The 24,294-nt window shown below is 42.1% G+C and overlaps 1 protein-coding gene across 2 annotated transcripts in view; it reads left to right on the top strand.

Moving 5' to 3' along the window:
- The window catches only part of ADAM17 (ADAM metallopeptidase domain 17), a 170,617-nt gene that overhangs the window by 128,839 nt on the left and 17,484 nt on the right, over window positions 1-24,294 (top strand). For both annotated transcript variants that reach the window (XM_033936709.1, XM_033936710.1), the window contains 2 exons: window positions 8,878-9,008; window positions 18,942-19,020. In XM_033936709.1, the coding sequence (XP_033792600.1) occupies window positions 8,878-9,008; window positions 18,942-19,020 (210 nt within the window). The remainder of the gene's footprint in view (window positions 1-8,877; window positions 9,009-18,941; window positions 19,021-24,294) is intronic.

Below are 24,294 nucleotides of genomic sequence, written 5' to 3'. Positions count from 1 at the left end.
ATCCCCATAATTCTCCCAAGACTATTATGTAGCAACCCTCCTTGTCCTGAATGGTCTTGTGGATGTGAAGAGGGATCTGTTTATGGACTAAGATAGCCACCCCTCTCTGTCTGTCATTGTAAGAAGAGTTCACAACAACAACAATACACTCCAAATTTGCCAAAATTCCTACTGTAGAAAAAACACAAAAAGGCAACCTAGTCACATCAAGGTTTGTGTGGGGGACGCTCAAGACGCCAAAATTGGCTCGCAACTAACAAACCAAAATGGGGTGAATATAATATAGGGTGCTCTCAGTGTGAACCCTCAGTGATAGGAGCACAGCTCCGACACTTCACTTCTGGGTCAAGGCGGTAAGCCTCCACCCACACACCATCATTGAGCACCCTGAGTGTGCTGAAATTAAAGGGACCTAAGTCCACGAAATCAAACAAATCATACAATCAAAGTGAGTAAATCAAACTCAACACAAACAACCTGAGCGACCCCCAAACAAACCCTGCCAGCCAGACCCCCCGACTCACACAACAAAATCAAAAATCACCATGCAAAAATCAAATGAACACAATACTCATCTGAAACTATCTCACAAACTGATAAACGCAAAAAAACGCGCCAGGAGAAGAGGTTCGACTGCGCTGGTTTCAGGAGGAGCCCTTCTTCAGGAACCTGACCCCCGACGGAACACGAACAAAGGTTCCTGAAGAAGGGTTCCTCCCGAAACCAGCGCGGTCGAACCTCTTCTCCTGGCGCGTTTTTTTGCGTTTATCAGTTTGTGAGATAGTTTCAGATGAGTATTGTGTTCATTTGATTTTTGCATGGTGATTTTTGATTTTGTTGTGTGAGTCGGGGGGTCTGGCTGGCAGGGTTTGTTTGGGGGTCGCTCAGGTTGTTTGTGTTGAGTTTGATTTACTCACTTTGATTGTATGATTTGTTTGATTTCGTGGACTTAGGTCCCTTTAATTTCAGCACACTCAGGGTGCTCAATGATGGTGTGTGGGTGGAGGCTTACCGCCTTGACCCAGAAGTGAAGTGTCGGAGCTGTGCTCCTATCACTGAGGGTTCACACTGAGAGCACCCTATATTATATTCACCCCATTTTGGTTTGTTAGTTGCGAGCCAATTTTGGCGTCTTGAGCGTCCCCCACACAAACCTTGATGTGACTAGGTTGCCTTTTTGTGTTTTTTCTATTGTAAGAAGAGTAGCTCACATCTCCCACCCACTCTCTCCGCAGCTTCTCATGTTCAGCACTGGTCAGATGGGTCTCCTGGAGGAAGGCTATGTCAACCCGCTGTTTCTTAAGCCAAGTAAGGATTTTCTTACATTTAATAGGAGAATGTATGCCATCAACGTTAAGGGTCGTGACGGTCAAATTAACCATAACTACAGAGCATAAACAGCCACCATTGCAGCCAAGAGAAAAAGAAGAAAAAAGCTAGAGACCAGGCCCCCCAGCTAGACCTGTCTCCAGGACAGAACTGCCCTCCCACGGTCCCTCCAGCTCCCCTTCTGCGAGAACCCTCCCCCCCTGCAGTCGTACACTCCATCCCACAATCATCCATAGCCAAACTACAGACATACTCCCCATCCCCCCCACCCCCCTCCCAGAAAGATCTCCCCCATCCTTCCAAGTCCCCGCGCCCGAGAAGGGCTTCATACACACAGCCAACCAGCCTCTCTCCCGAACCCTAATCTAAAAGAGATCAGACAAAAAGGTCACTCCATAGCCCCCAAAATTCTCCCCACTCTGCTCCGAAACAATGCATGACCACCCAACCACAAGGAAAAAGAAAGAAAAAAAAAGAAAGACCCCTGCCCATACCTGAACCACGACAACCCACTGCCCTGCTCCTACCCTCCCTGCTTCCTCCCCCTCCCCCTCCCCAGCAACCCTACTCCCTTCCCTATCCCAACATCTACATCTGCTCTCATCCCCCAACTAATCATGAAAACTCCCCTCTCATACACCAGGAGGACCCCAATAAGAAGAACCCCCGAACAAACAGCAAAGTCTCCAGCCTCCCTGCTAAACCCCAAGAGAGAGAGGGGGGTCACCAAAACAGCGAAAAAGTGCACAGACAAGCAGATAAAATATCTATAATCATCCAAAAAAACAGAAAACAGGTTAGCCGTCCCAGGAAAACAGCAACAAAAATGAGCAATACACAGAAATTACAATGAACCCTGGGCGGCCTCCAGGTAACAAGGTGAGACCAACCTTCGCAAGTAAGTAGCCGGCCCCCCTCCCATTCCATCCCCCCACAACAAAAAAAAGGGGGAAAGAAAGAGGACAGCAAGAAAAATGGCTGCGGGAGAAACCAAAGGAGTCCCCAGTGCGACCACCGCGAACAACAACAGCTTCCCCGCCAATGAGGGGGGCCGGGGTGCTACGGGGAGCAATGGTGGGCACAAAGCACGGCTAACATAGCTCAGCAACCTAAGAGCCCTCGAGAAAGCAAAAAAGGAGAACATAGAAAAGAAAGAAGGAGCCCAAAACCAAGGGGAAGAAGCGACAGCCAAGAAAGGAGTAATGCAAGGCAGACAGGCCAAACAGCCTATAGCGATGTTCCCGCTCAATCAGCATGCTCTCCAGCATGAACACGGCCCGGTCCTCGGCCACCTCCAGACCTCCAGGTCCTAGAATAGGTGTCTACCTCACAGGTTAGAAAAGAAAAGAACTAAAGGAAAGGTAGAAACAGCAATGGTCAGGAGCCAAGCAGGCGCAATCTGTGCCATGTGGTACATGCTAGTGGCCAGGGTCACAAAAGGCAAGGAAGAGAAGGAACAGAGCGAAAGAGAAGAGAGGGGCCCCAGTCCACGCCTCAGTGGGCGAAATATTCAACAGTCACAAAAAGGTGCAGGTCCAACAGCTCCATTCACCAGATGGAAAACGAAGACTCCTCCAGGTCGCGGGTCAGTCAACCCAGTAAGTCCTCCAAAAAGGTACGGATCTCCTCAGGGGTGGAGAAGTAGAGCACCCGATTGTTATGATGCACCCGAAGCTTAGCTGGATATTGCAGTGCAAAGCGGAGTCATCTCTGGTGGAGCTGGGTGCAATATAGGGCCATTGCCCGCCGCTGCTCCAATACCCGTGGAGAGTAATCCTGAAACAGCAGCAAGTGCTGCCCTTCGTAAGAGATGGTACCCTTCGATTTGTAGCTGGACAGGAGCACCTGCTTATCTGCGAAATTAAGAAGACGGGCGTGGTCTTTGGGCTCCTTCTTTGCGGATCCCCACCCTATGCGCCCGTTCAACCGACAGGGGAGTTCCTCCGGTGTCCATTCCCAGTTCGGGCAGCCAAGTGGAGACCAATGGGAGCAGATCCACTGCGGCCAGAGACTCCAGAAGACCTATCAGTCTGATGTTGTTCCGGCGGCTCCTATTCTCCAGATCCTCCGCCTGGTCCTCCAGCCGCCAGCACTTCTCCTCCAGTGCGCGGGCCCCCGCTTCCAAAGCCACAGTGCGGTCCTCTTGTGCCGATACCCGGTCCTCCACATGCTGCAAACGGGTTGCTTGCCGTTCCACCGTATCTTTCATGCTATCGACCGTGGTTTACAGTCGAGTAAGTTTGTCATTGAGAAAAGCCGTTAAATGCTTTTTAAGCTCCTCGATTGCGTTGGCTTGAAGAGTAATCGTCGTGCTCAGTTGCACTCGAGCTGGAGATTGTGCCACCGCCATCTTGGCTGGGTTAGAAGGGCCTCGAGGTAGTTTGATAGCCTTCGAGGTTCTAGTCGGCATAACAGGGCACCCCCACTGAAAATTAGAAGAGCCGTTAGCCTGCGGGTCGCCTCACCCGCTGAAAGAAAGTAGAGGGCAGCAGAGCTGGAATGAACTGTATAATGCAAAGATAACAGCTCCGGGATCGGGAGAGATAGCTGGAAATGGCCGTTCAGGCTGAGTGCATCACGTGACTCCCTCGAGTTCTTGATCTTAAAGGGCCATGTTAATTTTTGGGATTTTTTTTTTTTAATTTCAATATTAACAGTGTTAGAGAAAACCTGAATCCTTGCAGGTTGTTAATACTACTTATTAAGCAAATGTAACTCTTATCCAAAGAAAATGATATATATAAACTTTTGAAACCACAGAGCCCTTTCTGTAAGATGTGGCCAAAGGGGTGCATCATCTGGATCAGGGGTAGGCAATTCTGGTCCTCAAGAGCCACAGGCAGGTCAGGTCTTCAGGAAATCCACAATAAATATGCGTGAGATAGATTTGCATCTCAAGAAGGCAGTGCATGCAAATCTATCTCATACATATTCATTGTGGATATCCTGAAAACCTGACCTGCCTGTGGCTCTCGAGAACCGGAATTGCCTACCTCTGATCTAGATCATATTTATTAGGGCCACACATGCTGTGCAACTGCCAGTTAGCATGCCAACAGATCGGTTGTGACATTTGCATGGCAACAATGCTTTGTGCAATGAGACTGACCTCTATGAAAAAAAATGCTCTCCGATATGTTAAAATTAGAACAGCAATGATGTCCGTGGCAGGAGTGAAACTGTGTAACCATCTTCCCGGCATCCTGAGGACCTCTTCTGACCGGTTAAAGTTCAGGAAATTGTTAAAGACCAAATTATATGTTGAGGCCTTTTTCTGAATTGCTGATATATTGCTTCCCCAGTTTTTGAGGGGTAATGGTAATATGTGATTACGCTGTAACTGAAAATGTTTTTTATGCATTCTGTCTGGAAATGTTGTGAATGTTTTACTGTTAACTGTTTAGCCATAGGCAGTCTAGAAATAAATAAATAAAATAGAACAAAAGAAGAGTAGATGGGAAGAAATAATTCCTGCTACAAGAAGTGAATCACACTGACAAAAAAAAAGCATGTATGGCCTGCTTTAGCTGATTCACCTAGAATTGATTAAGGTTTGCTGCCAAAATAGAAGTTTAAGATCCAGTGGAGAAATGTTGTTAAAAATTAGTGATGTGAAAAAGCTCCCCCTCCTGATTTCCCCTATTGTATATTCTTCATGCTGAATGGCTTCTGATCTTTAAACAAAATGTAATGTTAGACAAGGGATACACAGCACAGTTTATACATTATTATGTCATTTATATAAGGAACAAAGTTATCCAACACTCATATTAGTCATATGAAAAGTAATTGCCTCATTAGTTATTCAATCGACCAATTGATCACATTTGAATTCATCTGAATGAACACATCCAGGCTTGACTGCAGCATGCCCTGTTCAGTATAAACTTCACTATATATAACATAATAATTTATTTACCATATAAGACGTCGATGTTAGTAATAAAGGCCGAAGATCAAGTTCCCGACATGCTGCCTAATAAGAAATCAGTTGTTCTACATGCTTCTTACATAGAGGGAAAAGCAAAAAAAAAAAAAAGAAGTATACATCGAAGAACTGGGATTGGGCAAACTGAAACTGGTCAGCAACATAATTAGGAACCAGGCCATGTACCAGTTTATATAAGATACAACCAAACTTAAACACTACCCTGGCTTCAGTAGGAAGCCAGTGCAATCTTCAATAATAAGGTGTCACATGGTCTGATTTTCACAAGTTGAAAATTAAGTATACAGTTGTATTTTGAATTATACGGAGTCAGTGAAAATGTTTATGCTGACTCACAAAATATATACAATGTTACTACAGCCCAGGATACTTAGTACTAAAGATTGTATCAACGGCTGAAAAGGAAGATTATCAAAACAAGAGCAAATAGCTTCCAAAAGCATAGTAAATCCCTTACAGACCACTGCATCTACCTGGGTGTTTATGATCAACTGGACACCAAGAATTTTAATAGTGAAGATAAATGATCTAGAAACAGGGACGAAGTGTGAGATAATAAAATTGACGGACGACACCAAACTATTTAGTGCTGCTTGGACTAAAGAGGACTGTGAAGAATTACAAAGGGACCTGAACAAGCTAGGGGAGTGGGCAACAAGATGGCAGATGAAGTTCAATGTAGATAAATGTAAAGTATTGCATGTAAACCTGAGGTACAGCTATATGATGAGAGGGATGTTATTGAGTGAGAGTACCCAAGAAAGGGACTTGGGAGTAATGGTGGACAAAACAATGAAGCCTTGGCACAGTGCGCAGTGGCCGCTAAGAGAGCGAATAGAATGCTAGGAAAGAAGTTATCCTGCCGTTAACGGGCGATGGTGCGTCCGCATCTGGAGTACTGCATCCAATATTGGTCACCGTACCTTAAGAAGGATATGGCGATACTCGAGAGGTTCAGAGGAGAGCAACACGCTTGATAAAGGGTATGGAGAACCTTTCATACACTGAGACTGGAGAAATTGGGGCTCTTCTTCCTGGAGAAGAGGAGAATTAGAGGGGATATGATAGAGACTTACAAGATCATGAAGGGCATAGAGAAAGTAGAGAGGGATAGATTCTTCAAACTTTTGAAAACTACAAGAACGAGAGGGCATTCGGAAAAGCTGAAAGGGGACAGATTGAAAACCAATGCTAGGAAGTTTTTCTTCACCCAACGGGTGGTAGACACCTGGAATGAGCTTCCAGAAGGCGTGATAGGACAGTGTACAGTATTAGGGTTCAAGAAGGGATTGGACAATTTTCTGAAGGAAAAGGGGATAGAGGGCTATAGATAGAGGACTACTACACAGGTCCTGGACCTGTTGGGCCGCCGCGTGAACGGACTGGAGGGTGCGATGGACCTCTGGTCTGACTCAGCAGAGGCACTTCTTATGTTCTTACAGCTTTGTTCAATATTAAATTATCTTCCTCCAAACTGGAAGGTATAGCAAAGGAAAACTTAGTCTATTCCAGGTTGCTATTGACAGCACTGGACCCACCTGCCCAAGTTCACAAAACTAAGGAGGGGACAAAAAGCACAACAGTTATCTCATCATAGAAACATGATGGCAGATAAAGCCTAAATGACCCATTCAGTCTGCCTATCTGCAGCATCTACTCTCTCTCCTCCTCTACCTATGAGATCCCACGTACCTATCCCACGCTTTCTTGAATTCAGACATAGTCTCTGTCTCCATCACCTCTACTATGAAACTATTCCATGCATCTACCACCCTGTCTGTAAAAATGTATTTCCTTAGATTACTCCTGAGTATCACCTCTTAACTTCATCATTCCAGATTTTGGGGGGAAGGGATAGAAGAGAAGAGAGATGCCAGACCATGGGGGATGAGGAAGGAGGGAGGTAAAGAAAGGAGAGAGAGACCAGATTATAGGGTGGGCTTGGGGGGGGGAAGAGAGAGTCCAGACCATGGGGGGAAGTGGGAGGGAACTATTAGGTGTTTCTTTTGACCTAGGGGCGCTGTAAAAGTTATTGACACACTAAGGGTGCTTTGAACCAAAAGTGTTTGAGAAAGACTGACCTAATCAACTGAACCCAGTAGGGAAGTGAACCCAGTAGGGATAGTGTGGTAGGACTATGTATGAAAACTTACAAATGTGTCTGAATTAAAGCAGTTCTGCAAGGAAGAGTGGGCTAAGATTCCTCAACAGTGATGTGAAAGATTGATATCAAATTTATAGGAGGTGTTTGGTTGCAATTATTTCTGCTAATGCGATACAAGCATTTATTAAGTTTAGTCGGTATATATATTATATATAGGGGGTATATATTATATATATATATATACCCCCTACATATATATTAAGTTTAGGGTGTATATATATGAGGTTGGATAAATTTTGTCTTTAAATAAATGATGTAATAATGTATAAACAGTGTTGTGTGTTTACTTCCATTCCCTTTTTCTAATGTTTCTTTCCGTTTCAAGATCAGAAACCATTCAGTGTGACATCGCTATACCACTAGTACTTGATTAATATAGGCTGCAGATTACACAGGGGGAAAAAGCACAGAAGGGTAAAATGACTGTGAAGGCTTTCTACCTGATCAGAAAGAATCTTAAGCATGATTATTTCAGGGGTTTTAAATAAAATAGGTAAGAATAATCTTAAGGTTTTGTAGGGTGACATTTTTGGAAATCTCCTTATTTATTGGGAAGAATTATTTTGATATGGGGAATGATTGTAGATGTGTTAATATAGTATGTTAATATGTATAATTGTATGATTTTTGTTTATGCCTTAAACTCTCTTTAGAGTAATGCAGAAAACAAAATATTAAAAATTAATGTAAGTTTAATAATCATGTTCATTCAATGAGCACATGCCTTTTTCTGCCACCTTGACTCAAGAGGCAAGAAAAAGGAATAAGATTAAAAAATTCAGTGTGCCCTGTATATACAGGCTGGGGCTGCCTGACCTCCTCTGAGGTGACTTTACCGTAGGATTATCCATTATCCTTAGGACATGACTATGGTGGAGGCGCACTGAGCACATCATATACATTCATTAACCAGTTTATGTTCTATATTTTTATGTTCTATATTATTTAGTTTAAATGAAAAGTTAGAATGAGATAAGAAAAGAAACAAAAATAAACAAAAGAAGACATTTTACTTAGTAAAGTATTAACCTTAGGATGTACATTATATTCTAGGCCTTGTAGATGAAGCACTGTTCAGGACCAAACTGTCTGTGTCACTTTTGAACAAATAACATGCTAGGAAGGGAATACTAAAGAAGAGCCCGGTACAGGCTTTACTTCTCTTCTCCCCCCTACCCCCCAAACACACACTGGTGGCCCAGAGACACCTACAGCTGAGTAGCATTTATTGCTTATTGTTCCTTGACTGAAATGATTGAGGCAGAGAGCCCAAATCCTAGAAATTAAGTGCCAAATTTATTTCCTGGGCTTATTTGACTGTACAGGAATTCCAAAGATTTGGAGAATGAATTCTTTGATGAAGTTTGAGAAAATGTTGTTTAAAACAATGTGAACTAAATCAAAATTCCATTCCTGTCCCACCCTTTCCTTGTAGATACGGAGCATTCCTGTAAAGTGTGCTGTAAAGGTCCAGATGGCATATGTAGCCCATATGTTGATGCCAACAATCAGTTCCTTTATCTGCGAAAAGGGAAACCATGTACTGTGGGATTTTGTGATTCCAATGTAAGTTATCTGCTGCTTCTTTATGGATAAATATGCATGATATTTAGGTACCACCAGCACCACATACAGCCCCTGTCACCCTAATGAGGCAGACTTCACTATGTTGTCTTATATCTTGACCAGACATTAGAACATGCCATAAGAATAGCCTTACTGGGACAGAACAATGGTCCATCCAGCCCAGTAGCCCTACTACTTACTACTAATCATTTCTATAGCGCTGAAAGGCGTTCGCAGCACTTTACATTTAACATTCAATAGACAGTCCCTGCTTAGAAGAACTTACAATCTTATTTGGACAGACAGACAGGACATCTCAGGATTGGGGAGATTCTGGTAGAAGAAATGATACAATGGGTATAAGTATCTTACAGCAGTCAGTGGGAATTAAGAGTTGAAAGCAGTTTCAAAAAAGTAGGCTTTTAGCTTGGATTTGAATACTGCTAGAGATGGAGCATGATGTATTGATTCTATCAGCCTGTTCCAGGCATATGGCTTGGCAAGAAAGAAGGGGCAGAGTCTGGAGTTGGCAGTGGAGGAGAAGGGTACAGATAAGAGGGACTTACCTGATGAATGGAGTTCACGGGCTGGGGACATTGGGGGAGATAAGTGAGGAGAGATATTGGGGGGATACAGAGTGAATGCACTTGTAAGTCTGAACTGTATTTAGAAATGGATGGGGAGCCAATGAAGTGACTTGAGGAGAGGGGTAATGTGAGAATAGCGACTCTCACAGAATATGAGTCATGTAATTCATGATGGCCAATCCAGGTCCTAGTACCTGGCAAAAACCCAAATAGTAGCAACATTCAAGGTTACCAATCCAGGACAAGCAGTGGCTTCCCCACATCTATCTCAATAACAGATTATAGACTTTTCCTCCAGGAAATTGTCCAAACCTTTCTTAAATAGAGGAAGGAAGAAATATGCCACTTTGTCACCACTCTAAGTATGTACTTTTCAACATGCTAAATCTTTAGGCACCAAGGATCCTTTTAAGCTAATTCTCTTAGTCTGTCTCCTAGTCTGTTCCCTTCTCTCCGACACCCCAACTATACTGCCTCCTTGCTTCTCCCTAACAACGCCACTTCCTCTCTGGCTTCCTCTCAACTGCCCTGGGAAGGAGGGTGCGCCAGGATTTCACTTTCCTACTGTGAACCTACCTCCATCTCTGCTGATCTGCAGGCCCCTGCCTCTGCTCAATGAATATCAAGAGCTAATGCAGCAGTGATGGCACAGAACAGATCACCACAGTACACTCCATACTGCTTCTCCACTTCATCAGTAAAGGCCCTTCATGGACACTGTACCAGCGAAATGCTGGCTGTTTCCTGGGTACTTGCCTGTTGAACAGTTTCACCCTGGTTGAGTTGTTGCTGCTGGAATGGCTGGCTGTGCCTCACACCTGCTCATGTAGACACTCATCTCTATTCACTTACTCATGCTGGCCTCACCGTCTTCTGGCTGTATGAGCCAGGCACTAGCTATACCTATTGGCCAGAATGCTGGTAAGTGGCTCCTTGTCTTCTCACTTGCCTCAGCAGCCCATCATCATTTTCCTGTTCAAGAATGTTGCCTTGTGCAGCAGTGTGGTGGAGACTCTAGAGCGGTGCTGGCAGCCAGTGTTGCAGCAACAGAGGGCAGCAACCAACCGCAGCACTTTGCAGAGGCTTCCGCAGCTGTTCTTATCTCATTCTGCAGTGTCATCTCTTCTCTTGTTGTTCATTGAGCTCTGGTGGAAAACGCTGCCTAGAACGAGGGGCAACAGGTTGCCAAAGATGGCAGTGACCGTGGAAGAGGAGGAGGGCTAGAAGAAGCCAAAGATTGAGAACTGGTGTCTGAAATGCTGCATTGATGGTAGGAAAGCAAGAAGAATCTGGAGAGGCAGCAGTGTTGAGGAGAAAAGGGGAAAATGTGTAGTTGGGATGCGAGAGAGAAGGGAACTCAAGAGATGCAGTAAGAGAATCATTTCAGAAGGACCACTGGTGTTTAAAGATTTTAAAAGTTGAAAAATACATACACACGAAGTATGACAAAGTAGCAATTAGAGAATGACACGGTGGCGGTTTACCCGTGGCTACTGCGTTTAGCCGCGGGTAACCCGCCAAAAACGGGGAATGAAAATTAGCAGCCTCTGCGGGGACGGGGTCAAGGCCATCACCGCCCCGTGGAGCGGTGAATGGTCTTGTCACCGCAGTGAGGCATAAAGGATCGTGCGGTTCCCGCAGCCCCACACCCGCACGCCGGCTCGATCGTTTAACCAGCTTCCTCTCTCCACCTCACCTTAGTTTGCCGGCTTTCTTTTTCGGCGACCGGAACGCTTTCAAAAGAGCCGCGCACGTGCGGCTGCTCAGTATTCAATCTTCTGCTCTGACCCAACCGGAAACAGGAAGTTGCAGCAGAGCAGAAGATTGAACTTTGAGCAGCCGCGCGTGCTGGTCGCCGAAAAGAAAACCGGCAAACTAAGGAGAGCTGGAGAGCAGTAGCGTACCAAGGGGGGGGGGCCGGAGGGGCGAAAAAGGTAATGGCGCCATGCCTTGGAGCACCGAGGCAGACCGCTTCTCCCCCCTCCCAGCCGAACCCCCGCTGACCCTCCTATCTCTCCCCCCCCAAGTGAACCTTTCCGACCCTCCCAGCGAAAGCAGCAAACCTCCCTCCAGTAGCGTCGGCTTTCTCCTCCCTCTGCCGCATCACTGATGACGTCATCAGTGACGCGGCAGAGGGAGGAGAAAGCCGCGAAGGAGGTTTGCTGCTCTCGCTAGGAGGGTCGGAAAGGTTCACGGAGGGGGGGAGATAGGAGGGTCAGTGGGGGTTCGGCTGGGAGGGGGGAGAAGCGGTCTGCCTCGTGCTCCATTACCTTCTTCGGGCAGCAGCAGCGTTTACAATTCGCTGCTGTTGCCGGCTTCAGGCCTTGTTCTCTGCCGGGTCCTGCCTACTTCCTGTTTTCATGAAGACAGGACCCGACAGAGAGGAAGGCCTGAAGCGGGCAACAGCAGTGAATTGTGAATGCTGCTGCTGCCCGATGAAGATCAGGACATCGGGGAAGGAGCAGGGAGAAATCGGCTGCTGGCTTGGGGGTGAGGGTAGGGAAAGAATCGTGGAAGTGGAGAAATTGGCACGATGGCTTTGTGGGAGCTAGGGGGAGAGAAAAAGAAAGGAAAAAATAAAGGGGGGGGGCTAGGGGGAGAGAGAAAGAAAGGCAGAAATAAAGAGGGGTCAGGGGGAGAGAGAAAGAAAGGCAGAAATAAAGAGGGGGTCAAGAGGGAGAGAAAGAAAGGCAGAAAGAAAGAGGAGGGCCAGGGGGAGAGAGACATAAATAGGGAGGCCAGGGAGAGAGAGAAAGAAAGGCAGAAATAAAGAGGGGGGCCAGGGAGAGAGAGAAAGAAAGGCAGAAATAAAGAGGGGAGCCAGGGGGAGAGAGAAAGAAAGGGGGGGGGGGCAGGAGAAGAAAGTAGAAGGACCAGAGACTCATGAAATCACCAGACAAAAAGGTAGGAAAAATGATTTTATTTTCAACTTAGTGATCAAAATGTGTCCGTTTTGAGAATTTATATCTGCTGTCTATATTTTGCACTATGGCCCCCTTTTACTAAAACGCAATAGTGGTTTTTAGCGCAGGGAGCCTATGAGTGTCGAGAGCAGCGTGGGGCATTCAGCGCAGCTCCCTGCGCTAAAAACCGCTATCACAGTTTAGTAAAAAGGGAGGGGGAATATTTGTCTATTTTTGTATAGTTGTTACTGAGGTGACATTGCATAAAGTCATCTGCCTTGACCTCTTTGAAAACCCGTGGAATATAAATGATAATTAACATTTTATCTGCGTACAGCGTGCTTTGTGTTTTTAAAATTTTATTGTTGGTAGATCATTTTGACTTGGCCACAAAGGTAAGAGGGAGGGAGGGAGGGAGGGGAGCTGCTGAAAGACATCTAGTAATCCTTGCAGGCTTGACTGTGCAGGGAATTATTTTTGTAAAATCATGTTTTGTTATGTGACTGGCATTATCTAGACTTTAATTTCTATGAATGAATAGAATGAAAATGATATAAAATTACTTGCTTGCGGGGACCGCGTGTTCCGGCTCACACAAGGAAGGAGGGGGTGAAAGGGAAAAAGTTTCTCTTCCTTGGAAATAGATTCTGAAGTGACCTCATCAAAGAAAACCAGCACCAAATGTACAAGAAATCCCTTAAACAATGTCAAAAGAGCCCAAAATAGAAAACTGCTACTGCCTTGAGACTCCATTATTGAAGGAATCAACATGAAATCACAGAAGAGACAGGAAAAGGTTAAATGCCTCATGGAATCCTCAGGTACAAAACACAAACCAAATTGTGAATGAAATCAGTAGACAGTAAGAATTATAAAATTGATGTCATTATCCATCTGGAAAAAAAGGTGTTCTAGAAATAATGCCTCAACAATACAATTTTCAGAAATTCTATTTGCTCATGGTAAGGGAGAAGAGAGACTGCTAGTGATGGTGGGGGGACTGATAGAAGATATGAAAGAAGGGTGGTAGAAAGGAACAGATGGTAAAGGAGGGAGGGAAGGGTGGTGGTGGAAAGGAATAGAACAGACATTGAAAGAGGGTAGAGAGGAACAGACCTTGAAAGGAAATGTGGAAGGCAGAGTAGGGAGAAGACGCTGGAAGGGAAGAAGACAGATGCCAGACTATGGGGGAGCGGAGGGAAGAAGATGGGTGCTAGACGGGGACGAGGACGGGGACGGGGCGGTGAATGGGATGGCAGTGGCGGTGACGGGGCGGTGAAAGGGATGGCGGTGACGGGGCGGTGAAGGGAACGGCGGTGACGGGGCGGTTCAGAGGATGGTGGGCCGGGGACGGTGCAGTGACAGGGACAGATTTTTTCCCCGTGTCATTCTCTGGTAGCAATCTTCCCCATCTTTCATTAGCAAACTTATGCATATCTGGTCAAGGTATGAAAATACAAGGTAAAGTCTATCTCAGGGTGATAGGAGCTGTATAAGGAGTGTGTGTGTTTCAGTATGGACAGCCAAGTAGACAGATAAAACAGATGGAGCCTCCCCAGAATGCACTGCCACTTGTGCAAAAACTCTTAAAATGTGTTAAACCTGACAACATAATAACATAGTAAATGAAGGCAGATAAAAATCTATATAATTCAATCTGTCCAAAAAGGCAGCCAGAGTTTTATCTGGCACTCTTTGTGAGTTATCCTTCTTGATTAAACACTGGCATCACATACGGGGCAGTCAATAATATGCCACCTTGCCACAATTTATTTATTTAAAATAAATTTATAACCCACCTATCCCTAGGCAGCTAACATAATAAAAACATACATCTATAATAATAAAACGCTAAGCGCGCATGCGCACTCCTACCTGCGTGATCCGTATGTCTGTGGCAGGCAGGAGTGCCCATGAGCGCTACTGGCAGAGCAATTGTAAAGTGCCGACCTCCCTGCTCTCCAGCTCCTCTAGGCATCGAAGCGGTAGTCCTCCATCCAGTCCACTGAAGCGGCTCTTCTGTCTGCCCTCCTCTTCAAAAAAGCCTACTGAGGATAACGGCCGGCAGTAGCGAACCTCACAGGCCGCTCTGCACCTCAGTAGCACGTTCCCTCTGACGCACTGGATCGCGTCAGAGTGAACGTGCTACCGAGGTGCATAGTGCCTGCGAGATTCGCTACAGCTGGCCGTGATCCTCAGTAAGCTTTTTTGAAGAGGAGTGCAGACACGAACGATCAGGGGAAGCAGGTAAGGGGTGCTGCTGGACAGGGGGAGCAGGGAAGAGGTGCTACTGGATGGGGGGGGAGAGATAACAGGAAGGGAGGCATACTGCTGGACAGGGGGAGCAGGGAAGAGGTGCTGTTAGACAAGGGGAGGGAAGTAAAAGGAAGGGAGAAGACCTAATGCCAGACAGGGGGAGCAGGGAAGAGGTGCTGTTAGACATTGGGAGGGGGGAGATAAAAGGAAGGGAGAAGGCCTACTGCTGGACAAGGGGGAGCAGGGGAAGAGGTGCTGTTAGACACAGGGGGGAGGTAAAAGGAAAGGAGAAGACCTAATGCCAGACAGGGGGAGCAGGGAAGAGTTGCTGCTAGACAAGGGGGGAGGTAAAAGGAAGGGAGAAGGGCTGCTGCTGGACAGGGGGAAGCAAGGAAGGGGTGGTGGTGGACAGCCGAGGAAAGAGAGAGACAGAAAGAAAGCGGCCAAGCAGAGAGAAAGAAAGAAAGAAAGACAGACACACACATCTATTCTAGCACCCGTTAATGCAATGGGCTTAAATAATAGTAAATGGAATAAAGATGAAAGAAAAAGATCAATGTTGGAATCGGATGTAGAGGAAATGAAGACAGGAGGAGAGAGAAAAATGACAGACTGAAAACCCTGTAAAGAATTAAGAAAATAACCACAGGGTGAGCTATCATCAGTCCTGTATATCAGGGGTGTCGAAGTCGGTCCTTGAGGGCCGCAATCCAGTCGGGTTTTCAAGATTTCCCCAATGAATATGCATGAGATCTATGTGCATGCACTGCTTTCAATGCATATTCATTGGGGAAATTCTGAAAACCCGACTGGATTGCGGCCCTCGAGGACCGACTTCGACACCTGTGCTGTATATTCTCCTTTTTCTTCAATTTTTATCAAAACACTTTTTCTTTTTTAATATTTTTAATATTTTCAATGTATTAAATACTTTGCAAGTCTTATTTTAATTTATGTACTGGTCTTCATTTATTAAGCAATACTCTCCCATTCAAGAATATAGTTATGAAGTACTTAGCTTCACTTTAGAAGAGCTTCATCAGGAAAAGCACCAGCAATAGCACTACAACTAAAACAAGACAATACTTGAATTTAAATTTGTAATAAATACTTTTGGTAAATACTTGCACTAATAAATGCTCTATGGCGGTGCCTCCGGTTATACTTTTAAATGCCCGACTTTTTAAAACTTTTAGAACTTATTAAAAAAGTTCCTTCCTAAAACTACTAAACATTTATTTATTAACAGGTCTTTAGATGTTATAACCATTCTACAGAATCAATTATTTTGCTTCATTTCACCTAAGTACTTCATAACTATATTCTTGAATGGGAGAGTATTGCTTAATAAATGAAGACCAGTATATAAATTAAAATAAGACTTGCAAAGTATTTAATACATTGAAAATATTAAAAAAAAAAGTGTTTTGATAAAAATTGAAGAAAAAGGAGAATATACAGGACCGATGATAGCTCACCCTGTGGTTATTAGCTTGAAAATTACATCAGGCTTATAGCTGTGAGCACTTGAGATCCTTAGTACTTCTCCATTACATCCATTTTGGATATATCGACTTGTGCTTTAGCCAAGTGTTTAAGAGTTTAGTGTGGTTCACAAGAGTTTAAAGGATTATAAGAATTAAGAAAAGACAAAGGAAAGCAGAAACTAAAGACTACTCTCAGCCTACCTGGAAAGATTCTCTATCCTCCTACCCTATCAATACGGCTTCAGACCCAACTTCAGTACCGAAACCCTCCTGGCCTCCCTAATCTCGAAGATCCAACAATTTCACTCTCACAAAAAATTTGCCGTTCTCCTTCAATTCGACCTCTCTGCTGCCTTTGACGTTGTCCACCATGACATTCTAATCTTCCTACTCTCCGAGATAGGCATTAGTTCTACAGTCCTTGACTGGTTCTCGAACTTCTTACGTTCTCGCTCTTACACCGTCACCAAACATGGTTCCTCTTCCTCCCCATGGAAACCGACTTGTGGAGTCCCACAAGGCTCCCCCCTTTCTCCCATCCTCTTCAACATTTATATGTCCTCCCTGAATCTTCTCCACCTATCCCCCCTAGAAACACTCTACACTTACGCCGACGATATCCTGGTCCTCATCGAGACCGACGCGAACCTCACCAATCTCGCAGCTAACATTTCTTCTTGCATAACCAAACTTCAATCCTGGGCTCACACTGTACAAATGAAATTGAACGAGTCCAAAACTAAACTACTTTGGCTCGGCCCTAAACTTGATCAATTACCCACTTCCATCCCACTGCCCACAGGCTCCTCTCTACAGCTGGAATTCTCTAGCAAAGTTCTGGGCATCACCATAGATTCATCATTATCCTTCAACGACCACCTCAACTCCCTGATAAAAAAATGCTTTTGCAGCCTTCACATGCTGAGGAAAGTGAGATCCTGCTTCCACCAAAAACACTTTGCCGTCCTCGTACAATCCATTATCCTCTCCAGATTGGATTATTGCAATTCCATTTACCTAAGCTTAACAAAGAAAAGCCTCCACAGACTCCAACTAATCCAGAACACCGCGGCCAAACTTATCTTCTCAAAAAGTAAATTTGACCATGTCACACCGCTCCTATCCAAACTCCACTGGCTTCCCGTTATTTCCAGGGTCTACTTTAAATGTGCCTGCCTAACCTTCAAGATCCTCCACGGTATCCTTCCTCCTTTTATCCCTCTATCCTGGAATTCCTCAAATCCAACCTCCACTAGATCCACTCAAAAATTAAAACTATCCTACCCCTCCTTAAAAGGCATCTCCCTTGTTGGTAAACTTGGCTCTTCCCTCCCTTTCAGAATCACTCAGCTCTGGAACAGTCTCCCTTCCCCTCTCCGCAATTTGAGCCCCCTTCTACCATTCCGTAAGCATCTGAAGACCTGGCTCTTCTCCAGAACGTAACCCCGTCCCGCTCCTGGCACTCTCACACCAACCTCTCTTCTCTCATACTTATATAATTCCACTGGAGTTCCGTTCCTTCCCTAACCATGTAAACCGTGTCGAGCTCCATCTGCGGAGATGATGCGGTATATAAACCCAAGATTTAGATTAGATTAGATTAGATTAGATCATTTACTTTTTTTCTGTCCCTATATAAATACCTTTTGGAGGTTAATTTGGTCCCAAATTAATTCACTGTTAGAAAATCATGTTGCTCTATCCTATGATACTATTTTATTTGATAACAATAAACTTTTGCTAATACTGACGGGGGTTGCTATTCAACATATTACTAGAAATTGGAAGTATTATACTAAACTTAATTATATCTTTTAGTGGAATTCAATTTGTCATATTTATAAAATGGAGAGAGTGCTTGCTATACAGCAAGGAAATTATAACACTTTTAAAAAGATTTGGGGGCCATTGATTACATACTCTAATGATTAGACACTTTAAACACCTTTTTATTATATAAGAATATAAATAGTGTGGAATTGGGATGTATGATATATGTTTTAATTGGTTGATTCCTAATGGAAGGGATTGTGAGGGAGGGTTTCTTTTTTATGCTTTTGATAATAATATATAAGAATGTCAAGTGATTTGTAAGAATTCTCTGATTGAGTATTATACACTTGTAAGATATGAAAATGAATAAAGTTAAAAAAAAAAAAAGAAACTAAAGACAAGGGGCAACAATTAGAAAAATTAAATGGTCAGACAACAGAGATTAAACAAATAGAATTTGATTTTTATTTTAGAATACAGTACAACACTAATCACATGGCCAACAGGAAGATGCTGGACTGGGGAACTAGTGCTGACTGGGAGCCAAGTATTAAAGAACCTGTAAATTATAATGGAAATACTATTCTCTTTAATATATTATTTTAATTTTTGGGCACATAATTCCATAGAGTATACTCAGTGTGCATGATACCATTAGTTATAGAGGTACTAGGGGGAGGCAGTTGGTAGGGGTTCTTCCGTACCGTGTTTAAAAGTGCCTTAACTTCACCTGTGTTAGCCTCCCCAAACAGTTGAGTCACCAACCACCTATACGGCAGACTGTTTTCTTCTTTCAGGACTGCCTTTCTGACTCTAATCCTACAGACTGTGGTAAAATAGCAAACGTTCAGTTTATCTTCATCTTAGTATGGGAGTATTTTGAGCTTTGGCCATTGTGTCACCTTGCATGTGGTTTGTTCTTTACAGGGTAAATGTGAGAAGCAAGTGCAAGATGTGATTGAGCGTATTTGGGATTTCATTGATAAACTCAGCATCAACACTTTTGGTAAGGACTAAATGCTCATTTATTGTCATCAGTCTGATATAGAAGGGAATCTGTTTCTTCCTGCATTAAAATTGTTTCCCTATTCTCCGAGGCCAAGCACTGGATGAAGTCACCACACAGATGGGTAATGTCATCCGATGGAGCCCTGAGCAGGAATTGCTCTCCAGCAACTTCGAGACGCCGTTATAAAATTTTAATGCATATGTTCAAATATGATATTCCACAAGTAACTGATATCATGTAATTTCTATTTAGATAGCTAATGTATTTTTTTTTAATTCTTTACTCATTTTCAAACTTACAATAAGTGTGATAATAAATCCAAACAAAATTAACATTAAATATATAACTTATTAATCATCAATGATACAAATGAAATGCTTTTATCTCAAGTTTCAAGTTTATTTGGATTTGATTAATCGCTTTATCTTAATTCAAAGCGATGTACAACTCAAAATTACAAGTTAAAAGCAATACAGATTAAGAGTGTGGACAAAACAAACAAAACATTTTTGACAATACCAGAAACAATTACGGTAAGGGAGGGATAGAAGTTACATTTTCATAAAAAGGTGGGTAAAACATTTAGGGAAAGTACATAAGGGAAGGAAAAGAGCATAATCTTGAAGTTATTTTATAGTAAAATTATTGTTGACTTACAAAGGCGTCAATAAATAAAAAAGATTTCAGGTTACTTTTAAATTTTTCTAGGTTAGATTCTTGTCTTAAATAATAAGGTAAAGAATTCCAGGTTTGGGGTGCAGTAACAGAGAAAATATATTGACGTCGTGTGTTTATAATTTTGAGAGATGGAATTGTTAACAAATGTTGATCAGTGGATCTAAGAGTCCTATTTGTTATGTAAGGGATTAGAAGATTATAGATAAAGGCCGGAGTTTTAAAAGATAAGGATTTGAAAGTAAGAAGGCTAAGTTTATAGATGATTCTGTGAGCAACAGGAAGCCAATGAGCTTCCTTGAGAAGTGGAGTTACGTGATCAAATTTTTTTGCTTTGAAAATGAGCTTAACAGCGGTATTTTGTATAATTTGTAAGCGTTTAATTTCCTTTTGGGCTATGCCTTTGAACAGAGCGTTACAGTAATCTATTTTTGAGATAATGAATGAGTGGATGAGAATATTGAGGGATTTATTATTAAGAAACTGAGCAACAGATCGAATTTGGCGAAGCCTAAAAAAAGATGATGATATAATATAGCTAATATGATTATGAAAGGAAAGTTTATGATCAAAAATAACTCCTAGTATTTTAATATTTATTACTTCTTGTAAGGAATGATTCTTGATAATAATAGGGAATTTAAGTTTGGGATTGTCTTTCCACGGAAACAGCAGTACATTAGATTTATTAGTATTTAGAGCGAGCCTATTTGTATCTAACCAAGTGTGAATTTTCTCTAATTTCGCATTAATTTCTGAGGTATTTGATGGATTATCGATATCAATAGGGTGCAAGAGTTGGATGTCGTCAGCGTAAGCGAAGACATTGAAACCAATAGATTGGCATAACGTTAATAAAGGTGCAAGAAATATATTAAATAAAAGAGGAGACAGTATGGAACCTTGTGGGACGCCATTTACAGTAGAAGAAACATTAGAAGTAGAGTTATTGAAGCAAACTGAGGAGGAGCGATCTGAAAAATAAGATTGAAACCAAGAGAGCACTTGGTCAGTAACTCCTATTGATTGAAGTCTGTGTAGTAATAATACGTGATCGATGGTGTCGAAGGCTGATGAGAGGTCTAATGATATTAACAGAACAGATTGATGATGATCTAGAAAATAATGAATTATTGTGGACATGCCTATTAATGAATGTTCAGTTGAGTGGTGTTGCCTAAAACCTGTTTGGTTTGGGTGAAGAATGTTTGTTTTTTCGATGAAGTCAGAGATTTGATTAAAAACTATCTTCTCAGTTAATTTAGTCAGAAATGGTAAGTTGGCAATAGGTCTATAGTTTGACATATCCTCTAAACTAGTTTTATGGTTTTTAATAATCGGATAGATAATAGAGTGTTTCCAAGATTTAGGAACGATGCCTTGTTTTAGACTTTCACTGACCAAAGTAAGTATTGCTGGACCGAAGATTGTAAAAAATTTCTTAAGAAAGAAAGGAGGAATTAAGTCATTAGAGGAACTTTTGATATTAATTGAGTTGACAATGGATTTGATCTCTGTTAGATTAGGAATATTGAAGGTGGAGCATTTAGAAGAATACACACTAGAATCTATTTGCACTTGTTTGGAAGTATTTGAAGTGAAAGTAGATCTGATTTTATCAATTTTCTCAGTAAAAAAGTTGGCTAATTCCTGGGCGGAGAGTTGAAGATTATTTACTTGATTATTTGTTTTTTTAATAGAATATGTGATAGAGTTTAATATTCGATAGAGGGTAGAGGAGTTAGTAGCTTTCTGAATCAGACCTGAATAAAATTTTGTTTTAGCTTGATTTATTTTTGATTTGTAAAAATTGGAATGATCTTTAAATAATTCTAAATTACACAATGATTTGTCTTTTCTCCATTTTCGTTCAAGCGATCTTAATTGTTGTTTCATGAGTTTAAGTTCTGCTGTATACCAGGGATTGGTATTTTTTTTGGCTGGGATAGTTTTAACTTGAAGTGGTGCTACAGAATCTAAAAGATGGCAAATATTCGCAGTCCAAAGTTGTAGAGAGTCATCCAATGAAGTGGAGAAAAGAACAGATAAATCAGAAGAGTATAGAGTTGAAATGGTGTCAGAGGAAAGATTGTTGAGATCTCTGAATTTAATTATTTTATTGGAATTTTGGGGTTTTATAGCTAAATGAAAGTAGGAAAATGCTATTAGATGATGATCCGACCACCCTTCCTATCATATAATCAATACCTTATACAATATGTACCAATAAAATTACCCCCCTCCCCCCACTATTGAACTTGTAAATTTAAGAGAAAAAAAATAAAAATAATGTCCTCTAATCAGTACAATATTTTGTTAATGGCTCCTACACATCTTGAAATTTCCTAAAACATCCTCTCTGTATTGCAATAAATCGTTCCATTTTATAAATATGACACAAGGAATTCCACCAGAAATTATAATTTAATCTACTCCAATTCTTCCAATTATACGTAATTTGTTGAATGGCAACCCCAGTCATTATAAGTAATAATTTATTATTTGTAGAAATCTGACTTTTTGCTCTCATTTCCATACAAAACAATACAGTATCATATGATAACGCCACTGGGTTATCTAATGAACAATTAATTTGGTCCCAAATTTATTTCCAAAAATTCATAATTAATGGACAATAGAATAATAAATGATCTAAAGTCCCTGCTTCAAGATGACAGTGCCAACATTTATTAGACTTAGAGCTATCCAATTTTTGTAACCGAACAGGGGTCCATAATGCTCTATGTAACAGAAAAAACCAAGTTTGTCTCATAGATGCTGACACTGTACATCTCATCCTCCAAGACCAAATTCGTGGCCATTGAGATGCAGTAATTTGATGCTTAATCTCAATGCTCCAAATATCTCTCAGACCAGTGTTTGGTTTCTTTTTAACCAATCCAGTTAACAATTTATTCCACTGGGCGGTCTGGTGACCCAAGAAGTCCGCCTGGAAACATAAGAATTCCAAACTATATTGATTACTAAGGTTTTTCCAGTTAGGGAACCCCGCCTGAATGGCATGCTTCAGCTGCAACCATCTAAAACTTTCTGATTTATTAGGACCAAATTTATGTTGCAATTGTGAAAATTCAAGCATTTTACCATTAGAAATAACATCATCTAATAACCGTATTCCTGCTATCATCCAATGCCTTCAGACGAGCCTTTCTCCGCCAATTTGAATCTTGGAGTTCACCCATATAGATTGATTTGTAGATTTATGAATTGGAATAGTTGTTAAATTACTTACATAGTGCAATGTTTTCCATGTATCAGCTAACATTCTGTTTTCTTTACTGTAACTAGGCATTTTGATACTGAGCACATGACAAAGACGTAATGGAGACATGAGTTGCCATTCAAGTCACAACCAATCGGAGTTTTTCAATGAGCTCCGGGAGGACCCAATACATTCCCTAACGCAAAATATAGGCTTGATGATACCTATAAAAATTGGGAAAATTTACCCCTCCCTCCGAAATTGGCCTTTGTAGCTAATGTATTTTAATAAATGAGGAATACAGAAACGTTTTTAACCAAATGTAAGAAAATATACCTGAAACTTGAAATTTGCCTGCAACATATGTATGGTACAGATTAAAAACAATTAAAAATAAAGAAAAGTGAAAAAGTAGAAAAGAAAAGGAGCCAAAAACAAAGGAAGGAAAAGAGGACGCTGTGTAAAGTTGCGTTTAATATTCGGAGCCTGTTCTTCAAACTGTGAGGTCTATACATAGCCTGCGTAATTATAGAAACTGAGAGTATGTAAATTGTTTTTGAGACTACAGTTATGGTAATTCGTATGATGTAAATATGTATGTCTGTTTGCTTCTTTTCTGAAAATAGTAGTTTCAAACTGTTATCTTGTCTTTTTGATCTTTGTCTAAATAGGGTATGGCGGTATACAAAATAAAGTTATTATTATTATTATACTGTTATATTGCATTTTGAATTTGAATTTTTTTTTATTTTACTATTTGGCAGCTAGGCTTCAATGCTAAAAAATGCAAGGTAATGTACCTGGGTAAGAGAAACCCACGCAGAACTTATACACTAAATGGTGAGACCTTAGTTAGGAGCACAGCGGAACGTGATCTAGGGGTGATCATTAGTGAAGACATGAAGGCTGCCAATCAAGTGGAGAAGGCTTCCTCCAAGGCAAGACAAATGATGGGTTGTATCCGTAGAGGTTTTGTCAGCAGGAGACCTGAAGTCATTATGCCGCTGTACAGATCCATGGTGAGGCCTCACATGGAGTACTGTGTTCAATTCTGGAGACCACACTACCGTAAGGATGTGCTGAAGATCGAGTCGGTTCAGCGAATGGCCACCAGGATGGTCTTGGGGCTAAAGGATCTCATGTATGAAGAAAGACTAAAGAAGTTGCGGCTGTACTCACTTGAGGAACGAAGAGAGAGGGGAGACATGATTGAAACGTTTAAGTACATCACGGGTCGCATCGAGTCAGAAGATGATATCTTCTGTCTCATGGGACCCTCGACCACCAGAGGACATCCGCTGAAAATCAGGGGAGGGAAGTTTAATGGAGACTCCAGAAAGTACTTCTTCACCGAAAGAGTGGTGGATCAGTGG

Source organism: Geotrypetes seraphini, chromosome 3, assembly GCF_902459505.1.
Source record: "Geotrypetes seraphini chromosome 3, aGeoSer1.1, whole genome shotgun sequence".
Classification (NCBI taxonomy): Eukaryota; Metazoa; Chordata; class Amphibia; order Gymnophiona; family Dermophiidae; genus Geotrypetes; species Geotrypetes seraphini.
This window is presented reverse-complemented; position numbering and strand designations above follow the sequence as displayed.